Raw genomic sequence first — 20,935 nt, 5'->3', positions numbered from 1 at the left:
TGAATATGTTCGAGTAACGAAAGAAAGGCTTGCGTTTATAAAGGGCTTTTCCACCACCACCAGACATTTCAACGCACTTTGCAGGTAATGAGCTTCTTTCGAAGCGAGTCAGTGCTGAGATGCAGGAAACAACAGCCGATTTGCACACACCAAGCTCCCACAGACAGCAATGTGCTAATGACACGATAATCTCTTTAAATTATGGTGGTTTACATCGGATTTACCAAACAGAAACAGGCCATTCAGCCTATCCAATTCATGCTCCGCTCGCCTCCCATCTTAATCTCTTTTTAATATAACTTTAGAATACCCAATTCTTTTTTCTTCCACTGAGTTTATCGTGCCCAGTCCACCTACCCTGCACATCTTTGGGTTGTGGGGGGGGGGACCCACGCAGACACGGGGAGAATGTGCAAACTCCACGTGGACAGTGACCCGGGACCGGGATTGATCCTGGGTCCTCGGTGCCGTGATGCAGCAGTGCATCTAAATCTATCACTATAAACCTTCCCCCTCATATTAGGTGGGGTTACGGGGATAGGGTGGAAGAGTGGGCCAGAGGCTTAAGTGGGGTGCTCTTTCCAAGGGCCGGTGCAGACCCGATGGGCTGAATGGCCTACTGCACTGTAAATTCTATGAATACGATTGTCCATTTCTCCCATAAACACACCCACAGTCCTCACTTCAATCTGTGGTCGCGAGTTCCACGTTCTTCCTGCTCTCTGGGTAAAGATGTCCCTTCTGAATTCCCTACCGTATTGCTCGACGTCTATCTTATATCGATGGCTTCCAGTTACACTCTATCCCCATCAAAAGCCTTTATCAGAATTTTAAACTGCTCGATGAGGTCACCCACTCAGCCAGCTTTCCTCCTGTTCACCTTTTCTTTCCAAGCATATCGGATATCTTCCTTGTCAATCTCTGTTGCTTTCTCTCGTGCCTCCATATCCTCTTGCTGCGGGGTAAATATTGGACAGGAGAACTACCCTGTTCTTCCAATCCGTGTCTCCACTTTTCCTGCCTGCCACCCTCCATAACCCTACACTCCCTTGTCAATGGAAAACTTGTCCACCTCGAACTTGACCCTATTCAACTGCTCCCAGGAAGTGAATCGCGAACACTATCAGTCCTCAGGAGAAGAACTTCCTCCTCGTCTCGGGCTTAAATGGGAGATCTCTTAATTCGAAACTGCCCGCTCGTTCTAGATTTTCCCACGTGGGCAATCATCCTCTCAGAATCCGCCCTGTAAAGGCCCCCCACTCGATTTTACGTTCAATCGAGTGTTGACTGGAGAGGGAATGGCCGACAGCTCCCTCCAGGCAACAGCGCTCCAGTGGCCGGAAGTGGTACTGCAATGCTGTGCCTCAGCCGAAGTCCTGCGGCCACACTTTGGGCAATTTCCAGCGGTCCCGGGGGCGGGAAGGGGGTGTTAGTGATTTTGGTATTGTGGGGGAGAGCAGAACCCCCAGGCGCTCGCTCTCTTTCTCTTTCTCTTTCTGTCTCGTTCTCTCTCTGTCTGTCTCTCGTTCTCTCTATCCCTCTCTGCCTTTCTGTTTCTGTCTCGTGTTCTCTCTCCTCTGTTTTTCTTTCTCTCCCTCTCTCTGTCTTTCTGTCTCTCTCGCTCTCTGTCTTTCTGTCTCTCGTTCTCTCTCTCCCTCTCTGTCTTTCTGTTTCTCTTTCCCTCTCTGTGTCTTTCTGTCTCTATCTCTCTCCCTCTCTGTCTTTCAGCCTCTTTCTTTTTCTGTCTCGTTCTTTCTGTTTCTCTTTCTCTCGCTCTCTATCTTTCTGTCTCTCTCCCTCTCTCTGTCTTTCTGTTTCTCTTTCTTACTCTCACTCTCTCTCTTCCCCTCCCCCCCAAGCCACAGCACCCAGATGTGGGGAGGACGTAAAATTATTTTTAAAATTTGTTCATGGGATGTGGGAATCGCAGGCTGGGCCAGCATTTATTGCCCATCCCTAACTCCTCTTGAGGGGACATTTAAGCGTCACGCACATTGCTGGGGTCTGGAGTCACGTGTAGGCCAGACTGGGTAAGGACGGCAGATTTCCTCCCCTAAAGGACATCAGTGAACCAGACTGGTTTTTACGACAATCAACAATGGTTTTGTGGTCAGCGTTAGACTTTTAACTCCAGATTTTGTTTAAAAATTGAATTCAAATTCCACCATGTAGTCCACACCTCATTCTTCTGACCTCCAGTGAATATAGGCCCAATCTGCTAGGCATTTCTTTAAATTGACCAAGTGAACCTTCCCTGAACTGCTTCCAAAGGAAGAATATCTCTCCATGAATAAGGAGGCCAAAACTGTGCACAGTACTCCAGATGTGGGCTTCCCAATTCCCTGTACAGTTGTAGCAGGCTTCCCAACTTTTATACTTCCAAGATTTGAGTAGGAGTAGAAATATGTTAATACATGTGTATCAGGCATTGGTGAGGCCACATCTGGAGTATTGTGTGCAGTTTTGGGGTCCTTATCTGAGGAAGGATGTTCTTGCTATGGAGGGAGTGCAGCAAAGGTTTACCAGGCTGATTCCTGGGATGGCGGGACTGTTATATGAGGAGAGACTAAGTCGGTTAGGATTATATTCATTGGAGTTTAGAAGAGTGAGAGGGGACCTCATAGAAACTTATAAAATTCTAACAGGATAGGACAGGGTAGATTCAGAAAGAATGTTCCCGATGGTGGGGGAGTCCAGAACTAGGGGGTCATAGTTTGAGGATAAGGGGTAAACCTTTTAGGACTGAGGTGAGGAGAAATTTCTTCACCCAGAGAGCGGTGAATCTGTGCAATTCGCTGCCACAGAAAGTAGTTGAGGCCGAAACGTGCAATGTCAAGAAGGAATTAGATTTTGCTCTTGGCGCTAAAGGGATCGAAGGATATGGGGGGGAAGGCGGGATCAGGGTATTGAACTTGATGATCAGCCATGATCATAATGAATGAAGGAGCAGGCTCGAAGGGCCGAATGGCCTCCTGCTTCTATTTCCTTTGCATATATATCTAATCATAGCATTCTGCCTGCCTCCCTGCATGCTATTTTTGTGGTTATGGTACAAGGACACCCAATCACTTCTTACCCCAGCGTTCTGCACTCCCTCCATTTAAATAATAACCTGCTTTTCACATCTGCACGTTCTCCCCGTGTCTGCGTGGGTTTCCTCTGGGCGCTCCGGTTTCCTCCCACAAATCCCAAAAGACGTGCTTGTTAGGTGAATTGGACATTCTGAATTCTCTCTCAGTGTACCCGAACAGGCGACAACGGAATGAGGCGACTAGGGGCTTTTCACAGTAACTTCATTGCAGTGTTAATGTAAGCCTACTTGTGACACTAATAAAGATTATTATTATGCCTTCCAAAGTTGACAACCTCACGTGTGCTCGTGGCTCTCCAACCAGTTACAGTTTGCCAACCTGAACATGACCCGTTGATCCCGAATCTCTTTCCTGTGTGTTAGCCAGTCCTCCATCCGTGTGGATATGTTACACTTCTAGGCATCATGGGCTGTCATTGTCAACTTTGATTCTGCGAACTCGCTGCTTGCTGCCCTAAAAACCAGACTGTTACCCACGGCAGAAACCGAGACGGATAAAGATATTTGATCAATCTCCCAAAGTGTTGCCAATCAGTGTGATTCACACATGAGGGAGATAGAACCGCAGAATTCCTACAGTGCAGGAGGGGCCCATTCTGCACCGACCCTCTGAAAGAGCCCCCCACCTACGCCCACTCCCCTGCCCTATCCCCATAACCCCACCTAACCTGCACATCTTTGGACATTAAGGGGCAATTTTAACACGGCCAATCCACCCAACCTGCACATCTTTGGACTGTGGGGGGAAACCGGAGCACCCGGAGGAAACGCGCGCAGACACGGGGGAGAACGTGCAAACTCCACACAGACCGTGACCCGAGGTCGGAATTGAACCCGGGACCCTGACGCTGTGAGGCAGCTGTGCTGACCACTGTGCTACCGTGCCACCCCATGGCAGAGATGACAGAGAAATGTGTTTTAAAACTCATGGCGGTCTTGATAAATCATATCCCTTAACATAATTAACGGGCAGCACGGTAGCATTGTGATTAGCACAATTGCTTCGCAGCTCCAGGGTCCCAGGTTCAATTCCCGGCTTGGGTCACTGTCTGTGCGGAGTCTGCACATCCTCCCCGTGTGTGCGAGGGTTTCCTCCGGGTGCTCCGGTTTCCTCCCACAGGCCAAAGATGTGCAGGTTAGGTGGATTGGCCATGATAAATTGCCCTTAGTGTCCAAAATTGCCCTTAGTGTTACTGGAGTACGGGGATAGTGTGGAGGTGTGGACCTTGGGAGGGTGCTCTTTCGAAGTGCCGGTGCAGACTCGATGGGCCGAATGGCCTCCTTCTGCACTGTAAATTCTATGATAATCTATGATAATGAAAGAAAACCCAATCATCACACGACACAAGGTACATTTTCCTAAGCACTGCTGAACCTGCCTAGTTAGGGCTCCATTTAGCGATATCTTTTTTTTTAATAAACATTTTATTGAGGTATTTTCGATATAGTAACAACAAAATAAAAAATATACATGAAACCATAAACATAGTGCAAAAGCCATTTTCCTCTCGTACAAGTCATTTAGCTATGTCTTACGCTAACCTTTTAGACCTCCCGAATCACTCACAGCCAAACGGGCAGATGTGTGCGGCGTTTCAATCATCAGAATCGAACATTAGCCACTGCCAGTCTTGACGGGGCAAAGTTAATCTGGGAATATCCTGCTCCCTACTGGGTGAGGTAACTGGAAATGGAATTGGAGGCATCTTACGCCTCTTCGATATTCACCGACCGCTTCCCCCTCGCTGAGCAAACCGTGCGCTCCAACTTCATAAATTGGTGAGGCGCCCTTGCCATTCATGCCAGGCGCTTTGAGGCACAACTGCTTAATGAGGCAGCAAACCACTAAGGGGCCGTCACCAAATCGCGCCGGGCCTGCTGGATTTTTTAATGCTGCCTTTTTGGGGGAGGGGGGGGTCCCGCTGAAGTCGGTTAAAATAGCTTTTGGGGCAGGATCACTTCGCTCGCACCTTGTTCCAATCTCGAAACCGGCCGCAAATCTGAAAAACAAGAGGAGGCGCAGTTTGCAAAACGGTGAACGGTTTTGGCACGGTGCCTTAGGAGCGAGAAGCTTCAATGCTATATCTGTTCAAATGAGTTGAATTCTTCCGACCACAGACTTGACAGCCCTTGAACCTCGCTGCAAACGCCAGGTACAAGCCTCCACAGCTACTCTTGACAGCGATGTTATGACGATACTTCCCCGCTATCTCCGAGCGACATGCATTCTTAAAAAAAATAGGTTTTCGCCCTTTTCAGTGAGCTTTTCAAACATGTTTCCCCCTAGCCGTGGGCGCACGCCGCCTGAGGTTGCCAAGACCCCTTGCAATATGGAGTAAAGTTACGCCCAGCATGAAAAGGAGGCGACATCTGCCAGCGATGTTTTCGCTGCTGTAAGAACTGGCCGAGCTTTTTTTTTTTGTCGTTTGAATCTCTCCGTAGCGATTGCAGCTGACGCCCGGAGGGGCGGCGGGTTGGGAGGGAGAGGGGGGGGGGGGCGGTGGGGCGGCACAGAATGTCTTTCTTCAGCTTCATGAAGCTTTTTAAGCTCGGTCCCGAAAAGAAGAAGGCGCGACAGTACCAGCGCCTGAAGAGAGGTGTGGATCCTGAGGAGGTGTGGAAGGTGATTGGAGAACTGGGAGATGGAGCGTTTGGCAAAGTTCTCAAGGTATGAGCAATTTAAGTTCAACGGCAGATTTCGCGAAATAAAATACTAAAAATGATTGATTTTTGGTGGGTGGGTTGGGGGGGGGGGAAGAAAGCCAGCAATGGCGATCGTTGCTAATGGATTGTCATTAAAATTCCATCTGGTTCACTGATGTCTTTTAGGGAAGGAAATCTGCCTTCCTTACCCAGCCTGGCCTACATGTGAGACCAGATTCAACCCCCCCCACCCCCCGCGCCCACAACAGCAATGTGGTTGTCTCTTAACCACGCTACCCCCCCCCCCCCCCGCCCAACCTAAGATGGCCTGTAAGCCACTCAAAGATGGACAACAATTGCTGCGACTCCCACATCCTGTGAATGAACAAAGCAAACTTTGCGTTTGAAGGTGCTGTGTTGTTAATGGAGGAATGTAAACGCTTATCATGAGAACCAGATCGAGGTGTCATAAGCGAACGCCTTCAAATCCCGGCCGACCAAAGATTTGTGATCGGGTGGTGATTATGTTGTTTGCGGATTTTGTTTCCTATGGCAGAGGCCGTGGCGTGTTGGTGTCATACTATCCCCACCGTGCAGAAGGAGGTCATTTGGCCCAATGAGTCTGCACCGACCCTCTGAAAGAGCATACTAACCAGGCTCCCACCCTATCCCTGCAACCCCACTTAACCCGCACACCCCTAGACACCCAAGGAGCAATTTATCATGGTCAATCCGACTAACCCGCACATCTTTGGACTGGGAGGAAACCGGAGCACCCGGAGGAATCACACGCCGACACGGGGGAGAACGTGCAAACTCCGCACAGGCCGTGACCCCGAGGCCGGAATTGAGCCCGGGTCCCTGATGCTGCGAGGCAGCCGCGCTGATCACTGTGCCACCATGTCGCATTGCCACTGGATTAGTAATCCAGAGGCCCAAGGGAAGCAGGTTCAAATCCCGCCACAGCAGATGGTGAAATCTTAATTCAATTTTTTTTTTAAAAAGGCAACAACAACACCTCATTTTCCTGTCTGCTATTTTAAGAGTTTAGCTATCAATTAGAAAGAGATAACACCTCCATTAAAATGGCAGAGGAACATCAAACATATAGAGTATTGAGAGGACATTTTAACTTCAGTGAGCAAGTTGACATTTTAAACATTTGTGTGTAAAACACATGCGTCTACATGCATACGGATTTGCAGGAAGAATTCAGTTCAATAGCAGGTAAATATAAATTAAAAGTTACCCGGAGCAGCCTATTACGGATTGATGCTGCTGGCAAATAATAGCCTCTTCAGTACAGGTGTGCTACGGTTTGGTAGAGAGATTTCAGTTATTTATTTAAGCTACAGTCTTTTTGCTGGCTGGTTGACTTCCACAGTCAGAGAGAGAGAGAGGATTTTAAATGTCCCTGCAAACAGTGGCTAATTTTGCACGGGTCCTGCTCCGGTTTCTGTATGACACACCTTCAAGTGGGGAAAAACTCCAGCTGCTTTTCTCACAGGCAGACACAGGCAGGCAGACACAGAGAGGCAGACACAGAGGCAAGCAATCAACCCCTTCTTATAATAACAATAATCTTTATTAGTGTCACAAGTAGGCTTACATTAACACTGCAATGAAGTTACTGTGGAAATCCCCTCGTCGCCACATTCGGCGCCTGTCCGGGTCACAGAGGGAGAATTCAGAATGGAGAATTCAGAATGTCCAATTCACCTAACAAGCACGTCTTTCAGGGACTTGTGGGAGGAACCCAGAGCGCCCGGAGGAAACCCACGCAGACGCGGGGGAGAACGTGCAAACTCAGCACAGACAGCGACCCAAGCCGGGAATCGAACCCAAGTCCCTGGCGCTGTGAAGCAACAGTGCTAACCACTGTGCTACCATGCCGCCTTGTGCGTTCCTTTGGACCGAAAGCTGGTGGTCGCCATTATGTTCCTTTGTCTTTACTGGAAACGGTAGTAAGGTGCTTTTAAAAGTTCCTTGAATGAAAGCACCTTGCCCCTTAGAGAAACACCCTGCGGCCGTTCCTGTCGGTGGCTAACTGCACATCTTCGGGGTGTGTCCCCATTTAAAAATATAAAACTCAGGCCTTTCTAAAGTCCAATATTTCTGTGTATAATTTTATTTTCTCCATCGTCATAGCAGGGGTGACATTTATATCCCATCCATAATGCTGTCACGGTGCCCTGGGCTAGTGCACGGACAATTCCAGCCCCACTTGACCCAGAGTCACAGCACAGGTGAAATCAGATTTTATTTAAAACGCCCGGAGTCATTGGCTGAGCCCAATAAACAACAATCACCAGATTTGTAACTTTCAAACACAAGTAACCTTTTATTATGCACAGAATTATAATTAAACGGACAGAAAATGCAACTGCCTATCTACTGTCCTCTTCCGAGCCCCCCTTTCTAACTACCCCCACTCTACACACACAGATAAGCAACAGATAGGAGAATGGGTGGCGGAAAGGGAAAGAAAATATTAATAAAAATAACTGGGATGACTTCCGATTAATGTCTTTCTGGAGTTCAGGCGTTTATTTTGGTACTTCTTCCTTCTCAGCTTGAGATGGTTTTCTCTGGCAAGGTTGTCACCTTAGAATCGTAGAATTTACAGTGCAGAAGGAGGCCATTTGGCCCATCGAGTCTGCACCGGCCCTTGGAAAGAGCACCCGACCTAAGCCCACACCGCCACCTTATCCCCAGAACCCCACCCAACCTTTTCTTTTTGGTCACTAAAGGCAATTTGGCGCGGCCAATCCACCTCACCTGCACATCTTTGGGCTGTGGGAGGAAACCGGAGCACCCGGAGGAAACCCACGCAGGCACGGGGGAGAACGTGCAAACGCCGCACAGACAGTGACCCAAGTCGGGAATCGAACCTGGGACCCTAGAGCTGTGAAGCAACAGCGCTAACCACTGTGCGACCGTGCTGCTGCAGACTCAGCATCATTTCCGGTTCACAGCAACGAATGTGCCAGGACTCGCTACTTTCAGAGCACTAGAGTGGTTCTTTCACTTCAGCATGCAGGAGATAGAAAGAGCGTTCCTGGGAGCGGGGGGGGGGGAGAGTTCCTTTCACTTCCAAGGTCTAAATACTTCTGCCCAGTTCTCTCAGAAAGCATCAGGCAGGAAGAAATAACTGGTCGTTGTTGGGGAGAACACAGTCCCTGGCCAGTGCACCGGTTGCCAGCTAACCGGTCGGACCGACTCCCACCAACACGAGTTGCTAAGATCCACCCAGTGCCGAAGAGTCGGGTTTCTACTCGCCCAAACGCAAAGCCTGAGGGTGGCATAGTGGTCAGCACTGCTGGCTCACAGTGCCAGGAAACCGAGTTCAATTCCGGCCTGTGTGGAGTTTGCATGTTCTCCCCATGTCTGCGCGGGTTTCCTCCAAGTGCTCCAAAGATGTGCAGGGTCGGCGGGGTTACAGGGATAGGGCAGGGGAGCGGGCCTAGGTAGGGTGCCCTTTCGGAGGGTCGGTGCACTCTCGATGGGCCGAATGGCCTCTTTCTGCACTGTTGCGATTCTATGAGTTACATGACTCCTACATAGTGTCTTGCCAAGCTGGCTGATTCAACTTTGAGTCTTCTGCTTAAAGGAACAGCCGATTATGGATCCACGGACCACAAATAATAAAAAGAACAGAAGTGAGAACAAAGGATATACACAGGAAGGACCCTTACAGTGCCCTGAAATGGTGGACCATCTTGACCCTCTCCATGTAGTTCTGTGCGCCTGAGTGGAGGGCAGCTAAGACTCAACTAGGTTGGGGGGTGAATGGTTGGGATTTTTATTTTTAAACCAGCAGCTCCGTGGACACAGCTTTCTATTGCCAGAAGAAACAAAGGCCAGTTTGGCAACAAAACTCACGCACGTCTCTCCGTTTTGCACTTCAAACCCCCTCTTCGATTCTCCCTTCAAAAGAAAAGTCTTGTCAAACGCATCAGCGATTCCAGATATGGCCGGGCGTCAAGCAAGTTGATCAAACCGTGCACTTGGAAATGAATGGTCAAACCCAAAGGCCCACATGTCTGATTCCACAGGTGGGCAGTTCGGGTAGCCTCTGACATAGCTCTCCTCGATTGGGCCTTGACGTGAGGCCAGACCCCAGGGCGGACTCCCCATCGGGATTGCCCCCTTGCCCCGCTTTGTGCTCGAGGAGACCCGGCCTGCTCGCTGCCTCGACGCCTTTCCAAGGGCAGGGAGCGACGCAGGGACGTCAGCGACCATCACTGCCGCTCACCGCTTCGGAACACCGAGTGCGAATACCTCTGTGTCTGACGCCAACGGGGAACATGGGTGATGCTGTCTTGTCACAGAATGGTGGTGGTCCGAAGACAAAGTGGCCGCGCACTCAACGCTCTGTTGTCAATGACATTGTTAAGGTTCGTTAATGTGGCGTGGATTACGTTGCTACGGTGATGAGAACTTGTGATGTGTATCGATTGTCTTTGAGCGCACACAAATAGAGAATATTGGTGGCACAGTTGAAAGGTCACTGGGTCAGTAATCCAGAAGCTTCGACCAATGCGCTCGGGACATGGGTTAATATCCCACCGGTGAGATTTGATTGAATGGTATTACGATCCCAGACCAGCCCCCAACAGTGGCTAGGATACTGAAACCACAATATTTTAGTTGATTTGTAAGACTGTGCAGAAGGAATGATTCACTCCAGGAGTGATTGCGTACAATCTTAAACTCTTTGACGTCACACCCAAAAAGAACAGCTTACAATTACCCCTTAAACACTACTACTCAATTCCCCATTAAACAACAGGACAATAAACATACAGCTCTCAATCCATCTTAAAATCAGCATGGCATAGAGTGATACTTGTTTTACAGAACAGATTTGGCTCATGTTAGAGCCCCTTCAGACTGGTTCACCTGGTGTCTTTCAGATTCTTCCTTTTCCCCAGGTAAGACTGCTCTGCTTTCAATATTATTACTCTTTTTTTAATATAAATTTAAGTCCCCAATTCTTTTTTTTCCCCCAATTAAGGGGCAATTTAGCGTGGCCAGTCCATCGACCCTGCACATCTTTGGGTTGTGGAGGTGAGACCCACGCAGACACGGGGAGAATCTGCAAACTCCACACGGACAGTGACCCGGGGCCGAGATCGAACCCGAGTCCTCGGTGCCATGAGGCAGCAGTGCTAACCACTGCGCAACCTTGCTGCCCTTCTTTAACTATCCTACTGTGAGAGAATTGTAGACTCGGTGTCAGACAGATCAGATTTCACCTCTCTCCAAAGCCTTCTCCAAAACATGACCCTCACCACAATCCTTGGCCCCACCCAACAATGGCATCATCCCCCCTGAAAAAACAAATTAACTCTACAGCATGCAAGTAAATTAACTCCCCAGTGACTTTCCCCAGTCAAACCCCAGTGCATTAGCCCAGACTGAAAACCACATTCCTTCGGCCAATTTCACCCTCTGACTCCTAGAAGCTCCCAGGCCTTTACAAAACAAAACATGACCACTGCAGTCAAACACACGACACCCCCAGACTTTTTATCCCTTAAATTGCCCCAAATATTTAGAAGCCAATATTCCTAAAATCCTCCATTTGTCACACTGAGCGGTCAGTAGGTTAGTTAATTTGTCCCATTGTTGTACTCAAAGGGGGGGGGGGGCAATGAAGGGTCTGCTCCTCACATTTTGGCTGCACTTCAGCTCCACACTCCTGTGCGGAGTGGGGGGATGGGCAGGATGTAGGACTTCCCTCGTGGGCCTGTGCCTGGGTCTGGCCAAAGTTGCCATTAACAGTTCCAAGCTGTGGGCTGTGGAGGGAGGTTATTAGACACAACTATCTGCTCCTCTTCCACGGCTATATTCACCCGGGCATCCCTGGAGAAGGATATGTCTGGATTTACATAGATTTGCATAGAGTTTACAGTGCAGAAGGAGGCCATTCGGCCCATCGAGTCTGCACCGGCTCTTGGAAAGAGCACCCTGCACAAGGTCAACACCTCCACCCTATCCCCAGTAACCCCACCCAACACTAAGGGCAAATTTGGACGCTAAGGGCAATTTTTCATGGCCAATCCACCTAACCTGCACATCATTGGACTGTGGGAGGAAACCGGAGCACCCGGGGGAAACCCACGCACACACGGGGAGGATGTGCAGACTCCGCACAGACAGTGACCCAAGCCGGAATCGAACCTGGGACCCTGGAGCTGTGAAGCAATTGTGCTATCCACAATGCTACTGTGCTGCCCATCATTGGGCAGTTCATTAGCTTACTAGTTGATTTGTTTCATTTATGGGTTTTTTTAACGCCTATAATAAGAATAGTTGGGACACTGGATTGTGTAGGGGGGAAGCACTGAGACAGGTCAATAAATTACCTCAATAAAGATTATCTCTGCATCTCGTTTCAGTTTCACAATTGACATGGACCCTATTAACACCCCCTCCCTGGTTGACTCCATTCCTGGCATCTCCCATTCCTGTCAGCGGCGAAGTAGCTGAACTGGCGATGGTTTTATAAACTCTGCAGTAGTGAAGAGGGGAGACTGGGAGACACTGTTGACAGCGCAGTTCCAACCCCCTTGAACACTCTCGCAGGGTTGTGTGCAACCTGCGAGGCCCAGGCTGACTTGGAACAATGCCCTCCTCCCCCACAGAGCAATAGCACATCACGTTCACATCGCAGTATGTGCAGCATCATTTTCAACAATCTCGCGAACTATTTCTGCACCTTGCCAAGTGGAAGGTCCAGACTTGAGCCACATACAGGGGCTGAAGGGGTGAGACGGTGGTTAGCACTGCTACCTCACAGCGCCAGGGACCCGGGTTCGGGTCTCGCCTTGGGTGTCTGTGCGGAGTCTGCACGTGTCTGCGTGGGTTTCCTCCGGGTGCTCCGGTTTCCTCCCACAGTCCAAAGTTGTGCAGGTTAGATGGATTGGTCGTGATCAATTGCCCCTTAGTGTCCAAAGGTTAGCTGTGGTGATGGGGATAGGGTAGGGGAGTGCTAGGTCGGGTGCTCTTTCGGAGGGTTGGCACAGACTCGACGGGCTGAATGGTCTCCTTCTGCACAGTAGGGATTCTATGACTCTAAGATCAGAGTGGGGCCTTGCTCCCCACTTTACTGCTCAACACAGAGCACCATTGGATATGGATCCGGAGCTCGTTACGTCTCCAACATCCCGGGCTGGGAAAGCCTATTTTGCAAACCAGGCGGTGGATTGTTCACACACTAATATCCAGGGAGCGTGACTTACAACCATGGATGGCCAAAAACAATAGCGTATCAGAGGAAAACATCAGGAGAAACCAGAGTGAAAATTGGCAGTGATTAGTGTCACACTGGAACACCGTTTGTCTCTTTAGGACAACAACCACAGAACATGGTCAAGATTGGAAGGGCAGAATAAATTTAGCGACGGTCAAGGGTGCGTTAACAATAAGAAAACTTAAGCTCGCAAACTAAAAGTGGCCATAGTCCCAGGTGACCATAGGCTGCTTCCCCCTTTGACAGGGGAGAGCTGACTGGTGGTGATTTAACCCGAGGATCACCACACCTCAGGCGAGGTTGAGAAGGCCGGGCCTTCATGAATATCCTCAGCCGGGATGGGAATTGAACCCACGCTGCTGTCTTTGCTCTGCATCATAGACTAGCTGTCCAGCTGACTGAGCTAAACCAGCAAGTAACAAGGGAAAAAACCGGCATATTTACTACATTCTATCCACTTCCCTGTTTGCCTCAGAAACCTGGACAATAAGTAAAGATCTGCTAATCTAACTGCAGTAACTCAGTCTAACTGGACCAGCCTGCTCTAAGCCACGTGCTGGGGTGTGATGCTGCTGATCAACCCTGTCTAACTCTCTAGATGTCTGTCTGTGGAAAGAGGCAGAGCCTGGGTGCCCTGTCCTTTTATATGGGTCGTGTAGTGCCCCCTTGTGGTAATGCCACCTCTGGGTGTCCTGATTACCTATTGGTTGTGTCCTGTTCTAATGACCCATTGGTTGTATGTCTGCATGTCCTGACATCTCTGGTGCTCCCTCTAGTGGTCACTTAGTTGTAGTGTATTTACACATTAACCCCTTGTGTATATACAGTGATGCATAATCACTACAGAGGTCAGACTGGGTTGGGTTGGCGGAGGGCTCTTGTAGGGGGATGAGTCTGAGACCTTGGTGAAGATCCAATTCCCATTTTCCCTGGGGAGATGTACTAGCAGCCAGATGGTGGAGTCTTCATTTAAGATTTGGAACCGGTTGAGGAGGCACTTTAACATGGGGCCTATGTTGGTTTTAACCCCAAGATTCGGAGGGAACTGCCCTCGCCTCAGTTGCCAGAGTATATGTTGCTCGAGAAGTTGTTGGTCCCGGAAGAGTGGGGGGGGGGGGGGGGGGGGGGAGGGAGGATTGGAGATATGTACAGGTGGTTGGGGGAGTAGGGGACAGCCCTAGCGGAAGGGATCAAGCAGAGGTGGGAGGCAGGGTTGGGGATCGAGATGGGGTGGGGGGTTTGGAGCGAGACAGTGCGTTGATCAACTCGACCGTCCCTTGTGCGAGGATGAGCCGTATACATTCAAGGCGGTACATCGGGTTGACATGACTCGGACCCGGATGAGTGTTTTTTTGACCTGGAAGTAGAGGATGCTCACATGTTCTGGGGGGTAGGCAAAGCTGGACAGCCTTTGGGAGGCGGTGTTCGAGAGCTTGCCGGGGATTGTGGAGGTTAAGATGGCGTTGTGCCCTCTGGTGGCGATTTTGAGTGTCGGGGGCGCCAGGGCTGCAGGAGGCGAAGGGGACCAATGCCGTGGCCTTTGCCTCTCTGATTGCCCAGCCACAGATATTATTAGAACATAGAACATCCAATGCAGAAGGAGCCATTCGGCCCATCGCGTCTGCTCCGACCACTTCAGCCCTCACTTCCACCCTATCCACGTAACCCAATAACCCCATTAACCTTTTTGGTCACTAAGGGCAATTTATCACGGCCAATCCACCTAACCTGCACATCTTTGGACTGTGGGAGGAAACCGGAGCACCCGGAGGAAACCCACGCAGACGCGGGGAGAAGGTGCAGACTCCGCACAGACAGTGACCCAGCGGGGAATCGAACCTGGGCCCTGGCGCTGTGAAGCCACAGTGCTATCCACTTGTGCTACCCATACCGTGCTATTGAACTGGAGGGTTGCAGCCAAGTGTTGGGGGATTTGCATGAATTTCTTCGGACTGGAGAAAGTAAAGTTTGCCCTTGGGAGGTCGAAGCAGGGGTACGGTGGAGGGCGTTTCTGTCCATGAATTGTTTGTCACTGGGGAGGGGGGGGGGGGGGGGGGAAGGAGCAGGGGGAGGTTGGGGGAGGGATTAGGATTTGGAGTACTGTGAGCAGTTTTGGGCCCTGTATCTAAGGAAGGATGTGCTGACCTTGGAAAGGGTCCGGAGGAGGTTCACAAGAATGATCCCTGGAAAGAAGAGCTTGTCGTATGAGGAACGGTTGAGGACTCTGGACCTGAACTCGGAGTTTAATAATAATCACTTATTGTCGCAAGTAGGCTTCAATGAAGTTACTGTGAAAGCCCCTAGTCGCCACATTCCGGCGCCTCTTCGGGAGGCCCGTACGGGAATTGAACCCGCGCTGCTGGCCTTGTTCTGCATTACAAGCCAACTGTTTAGCCCGCTGTGCTAAACCAGCCCGTAGAAGGAGGAGGGGGCATCTTATTGAAACTTACAGGATACTCAGCGGCCTGGATAGAGTGGATATGGAGAGGATGACTAAAACCAGAGGAACCATCTCAGACTGAAGGGACGATCCTTTAAAACAGAGATGAGGAGGAATTTCTTCAGCCAGAGGGTGGTGAATCTGTGGAACTCTTTGCCGCAGAAGGCTGTGGAGGCCAAATCACTGAGTGTCTTTAAGAGAGAGATAGCTAGGTTCTTGATTAATAAGGGGATCAGGGGTTATGGGGAGAAGGCAGGAGAATGGGGATGAGAAAATTTCAGCCACGATTGAATGGTGGAGCAGAATTGATGGGCCGAATGGCCTAATTCTGCACTTTAGGGATTCGATGGTTGTATATTGAAGGCTGAGTTAAGACGGATTTTGTCCTGGGGGGCAGACGGGAATATGTGGAGCAGGGGCCACTGTCGGACCAGCAATTATCTCAGGGTTCCAGGGTTGAGATGAGACGGGGAGAGGCGCAGCAGCCGATACGATCTTTCGAACGCGGAGAGCCTTCCTCTCATTCAGACCGAGCGTTTGGCAGAGAGAGAGAGCCCAAACCACAATCACTTCCGAGTGATTTGCAGCTTCTGTCGAAACCAGTGTCTGGGCGGGAGTCAGTTGCCAGCGATCGGGGTTTTGCTCTCTCCGCTGGCCTGCTCGCCTCGGTGAGCCGGTTGGCTCCCCACTCGTGTATTATCCATTCCTGCCGCTCTGGGAGCCCTTTGCCGTTGTAGCCGCGAAGCTCACTGACCCCCACTGTTGTTAGCTTCGCAAATGCCTTGACACCCAGGGTCACTTGGCGATCAATATTTGCTGCATGTTTCTGCCTCCCTGCCTGGAAACCCTGACACAGGAACCGACTGTCGAGCCTAATGCCCCCCAATTGTGCCCCCCCCCCCCCCCCCCCCCCCCCCACCACGATACAAACAAGTGCCAGGAAAAAACTGTGTGGAAAAAGTGATTAATCTATTGTTCTGGCCCGTCTCCACATGTTTGTGATTGTTTCCTGTTTAGGCATCATTCTCTCGACAGTGCTGGTTGTAGGCGAGTCTCCGTGGCAACCAGGGTGCAGGCCTAGGCCCAAAAACCCCCATGTTGTGTCAACTCCCCGACAGCTTCCTGTGCTGCTGACAGCAAACGGGCAACGCGGGAAACGCAGTTCGCCAGAGTCAAAAGGGCCATCCTTATTGACAACTTTCCCTGCGGAAGAACTGGCATTCAGTCAGTTTAATCAATCACGCAAAGCCTACCCGGGAGCAAAGGAACCATCTGTCCCCTCGATCCTGTCAATGGCAGAGAGGCAATATGTATTTAATGGCACAGTTCTAAAGTGTGCCCGGGAGCAAAGGACGGAGGTACATGCTCATCTTTGTACACACGAATCAGGAGCAGGCCATTTGGCCCCTCGGGCCTGCCCCGTCATTTAATAAGATCACGGCTTATCCTCAAACCTGCAGCCCGCCCATCCCCGATAACCTTACACCCCCTTGCTCACCAAGAATCTATCCACCTCTGCCTTGGTTTACAGGTGCAACAGGTGATTAAGAAGGCAAATGGAGTTTTGTCCTTCATTGCTAGAGGGATGGAGTTTAAGACGAGGTTATGCTGCAATTGTATAAGGTGTTAGTGAGGCCACACCTGGAGTAGTGTGTTCAGTTTTGGCCTCCTTACCTGAGAAAGGACGTACTGCCACTAGAGGGTGTGCAGAGGAGATTCACTAGGTTAATCCCAGAGCTGAAGGGGTTGGATTACGAGGAGAGGTTGAGTAGACTGGGACTGTACTCGTTGGAATTTAGAAGGATGCGAAGTTGGAGGAGCTGGAGTTGGTGTCGTCGGAGCGAAGGAGGGTGAGGAGGAGATTTGAACAAAGTGGACAAGATGGCGACAGATTCAGAAAAGGCCGACAAAGAGACTCTGTTCCCGTTAGTTATTGGTACAGGGGTTGGGGCAAGGGGGGGGACATAGATTTAAGGTTTTGGTTGAGGGATACGGGGATGTGAGGGGTATTGTGAGGAAGAACATTTTGCCCAGTGAGTGGAAATAAGCGGGAACCCGCTGCCCACAAGGGTGGTGGAAGCCGAGGCGATGAATGATTCCAAACGGAAATTGAACGGGTGGGCTTGAGGGAAATAAAACACGCTGGGAACAAGAGCTGGTCACCTTCGACAGATGATGGAATTTGCCTTCTAATAGGCCGCAAAAATGTGTCCAATCTTAAAATTAGCCATTTACAAAGCCAAGATTGAGGGTGGTGGAAATCTGTAACTTTATCCTCCAGGGCTGGGTACAGCTGACCACAAAACTGACATGTTGCTTTTGACAAGGAAGTTGTGAATTTAAACAGTGGTGCAAGACCAAAACGGGTGTCGTGCCCGCGTGAGAAGTGTTGTGGCCTTGTGCCCCATTGCAAATGTGCCCCGGGCCTGACTCATGGTTTGCTGTCCCCTTTCGAAGGCGCAGAACAGGGAGACTGGGGACGTGGCGGCAGCCAAGGTGATCGGGCCACTGGATGCGGAGGAGCTGGAGGATTACATGGTGGAAGTTGAGATCCTGGCCTCGTGCGATCACCCCAACATTGTAAAACTCTTCGATGCTTTCTACTATGGAAACAGCCTGTGGGTGAGTCAGGAAAGGGCGGGGGGGGTGGGGGGGGATAAAAACTTTTTCCTCAACTTCCCAAAACAGGGGAGTTTCAAAGTTTCAATATCCCAAGAGGGTGTTATAAGTGAATGAAACACCCAAACACTCGTCCATTCTGTCTTTAATCGTTCCCATTGAGTTCTGAGTAGTAGCTATTTGAATACTCAATTATCATCCTTTGTTTCTAACCTAGAACCGTACAACGCAAGCAGGGGGGCCATTCGTTCCTTCACGCCTATGCTAGCTCCTTATCTGTCCTGAGCTCCCCGCTTTCCCCGCCCCGAAATCCCATTGATTCTGCCTTTCAGTTATCTATCCAACTTCCTTTGGAGATGTCTGACGCCTCCCTCTCTCTGTCTCCGTCGCACGCGCGCGGATAGCCATTAAGGCAGGGTCTTGTGCAAGGCTCATTAACTCTGGCGGGTCAAGATGGCGGATCGATGGAATAAACGGCAGACGGAATTCGACAGAACCTACAGCACACAAACGCACAGGCCATTCAGCCCGACTGCTCAGTGTTGGTATTTAGACCCCACACAAACACCCCGGCCCTCTTATTGTCCTCCCCGCACCACTCTCGCTCTTCCCTTCACCCAATCTTGCATTGGACCTCCACTTAAGTGCGCCAGTGTTTCACATTCCCCCACCCACCCCCGCGGGACAATGGGCTCGCCAACTTGGTTCAAGGTTTCCAATACATAGTTGAACAGTCCCAGATCTTAAAGCCGTCTCGTTTCCCCTTACAGATTCTCATTGAGTTCTGCCCTGGCGGTGCGGTCGATGCTATAATGTTGGGTAAGTGGTGTTGCAGTCTGCCGAATTGATCGAGCCCGTAATCCCCCCACCCGCCTCCCTCTCCCCCGCACCTCACATTTCCCCCCCTCTATTCCTGAAGGGGCTGGGATAGAGTTCCACGGACTGTGGGCGCTTGGTAACTGCAGAAGAAGGCCCCCACGCAAAAACACTCACGCAGGGGGCGGCGCGGTGGGTTAGCACTGCTGCCTCACGGCGCCGAGGACCCGGGTTCGAATCCCGGCTCTGGGTCACTGCCCGTGTGGAGTTTGCACATTCTCCCCGTGTCTGCGTGGGTCTCACCCCCACAGCCCAAAGATGTGCCGGGTCGGTGGATTGGCCGCGCTAAGTTGCCCCTTAATTGGGGACAAAAAAATAATTGGGCACTCTAAATTTATTTTTTAAAACCTGGCCCGAGGGGAGGACCCACAGGCGGAGCCGGCCTACAGCAGGTATAATACAATACAGTGGTTTATCACCCCTCTGAGGGGGAGGAGGGGGGGTGGGGGAAGTGGGGGGGGGAGTGGGGTGGGCAGGGGGGTTGAGTGGAGTGGGGGGGGTGAGTGGAGTGGGGGGGGCGATGAGTGGGGTGGGGGGGTGAGTGGAGAGGGGGGGGTGGGTTGAGTGGGGGAGGTGAGTGGAGTGGGGGGAGGTGAGTGGAGTGGGGGAGGTGGGTGGAGTGGGGGGAGGTGAGTGGAGTGGGGGGGGGTGAGTGGAGTGGGGGGAGGTGAGTGGAGTGGGGGGGGTGAGTGGAGTGGGGGGAGGTGGGTGGAGTGGGGTGGGTGGGTGGAGTGGGGGAGGTGAGTGGAGTGGGGGGAGGTGAGTGGAGTGGGGGGGGAGGTGAGTGGAGTGGGGGGTGAGTGGAGTGGGGGGTGAGTGGAGTGGGGGGGAGGTGAGTGGAGTGGGGGGGTGGGTGGAGTGGGGTGGGTGGGTGGAGTGGGGGAGGTGAGTGGAGTGGGGGGAGGTGAGTGGAGTGGGGGGAGGTGAGTGGAGTGGGGGGGGTGAGTGGAGTGGGGGGGTGAGTGGGGTGGAGGGAGTGGAGTGGGGGGGAGGTGAGTGGAGTGGGGGGTGAGTGGAGGGGGTGGGTGAGTGGAGTGGGGGGGGTGAGTGGAGTGGGGGGGGTGAGTGGGGTGGGGGGGGTGAGTGGAGTGGGAGGGGTGAGTGGTGTGGGGGGGGGTGAGTGGGGTGGGGGGGGGGGTGAGTGGGGTGGGGGGGTGAGTGGATTGGGGGGGTGAGTGGAGTGGGGGGGGTGAGTGGAGTGGGGGGGTGAGTGGGGTGGGGGGGTGAGTGGAGTGGGGGGGGTGAGTGGAGTGGGAGGGGTGAGTGGTGTGGGGGGGTGAGTGGGGTGTGGGGGGGTGAGTGGGGTGGGGGGGTGAGTGGGGTGGGGGGGTGAGTGAGTGGGTGGGGGTGAGTGGAGAGTGGGGGGGGTGAGTGGAGTGGGGGGGGTGAGTGGAGTGGGGGGGGTGAGTGGAGTGGGGGGGTGAGTGGAGAGTGGGGGGGTGAGTGGAGTGGGGAGGTGGGGTGAGGGGGGGGTGAGTGGGGGGGGTGTGTGAGTTGAGTGAGGGGGAGGTGAGTGGTGGGGGAGGTGAGTGGTGGGGGGGGGTGAGTGGAGGGGTGGGAGGGGTGAGTTCGGTGGGGGGGTGAGTGGAGTGGGGGGGGTGAGTGGAGTGGGGGGGTGAGTGGAGTGGGAGGGGTGAGTTCGGTGGGAGGGGTGATTGGAGTGGGGGGGTGAGTGGAGTGGGAGGGGTGAGGTGGGAGGGGTGAGTGGAGTGGGGGAGGTGGTGGAGTGGGTGGGGGGGTGAGTGGAGTGGGGGGGTGAGTGGAGTGGGGGGGGTGAGTGGAGTGGGGGGTGAGTGGGGTGGGGGGGGGTGAGTGGAGTGGGGAGGGTGAGTGGAGAGTGGGGGGGGTGAGTGGAGTGGGGGGGTGAGTGGGAGTGGGGGGGTGAGTGGAGTGGGTGGGGGTGAGTGGGAGTGGGGGGGGTGAGTGGGGGGGGGGTGAGTGGAGTGGGGGGGGGTGGAGTGGGGGGGGTGAGTGGGAGTGGGGGGGGTGAGTGGAGTGGGGGGGGTGA

General features: G+C 52.1%; 1 protein-coding gene across 1 annotated transcript in view; it reads left to right on the top strand.

Annotated features, from left to right (window-relative positions):
- The first annotated feature begins 5,606 nt into the window (after nt 1-5,606).
- Nucleotides 5,607-20,935, top strand: part of LOC140396986 (STE20-like serine/threonine-protein kinase) — a 57,522-nt gene continuing 42,193 nt past the window's right edge. The window contains exons 1-3 of the mRNA XM_072485996.1: nt 5,607-5,759; nt 17,890-18,054; nt 18,822-18,870. Coding sequence (XP_072342097.1) covers nt 5,607-5,759; nt 17,890-18,054; nt 18,822-18,870 — 367 coding nt within the window. The remainder of the gene's footprint in view (nt 5,760-17,889; nt 18,055-18,821; nt 18,871-20,935) is intronic.

Source organism: Scyliorhinus torazame, chromosome 20 (genome assembly GCF_047496885.1).
Source record: "Scyliorhinus torazame isolate Kashiwa2021f chromosome 20, sScyTor2.1, whole genome shotgun sequence".
Lineage (NCBI taxonomy): Eukaryota > Metazoa > Chordata > Chondrichthyes > Carcharhiniformes > Scyliorhinidae > Scyliorhinus > Scyliorhinus torazame.
Note: the sequence above shows the minus strand (reverse complement) of the source record. Positions and strands in the feature narration are given on the sequence as shown.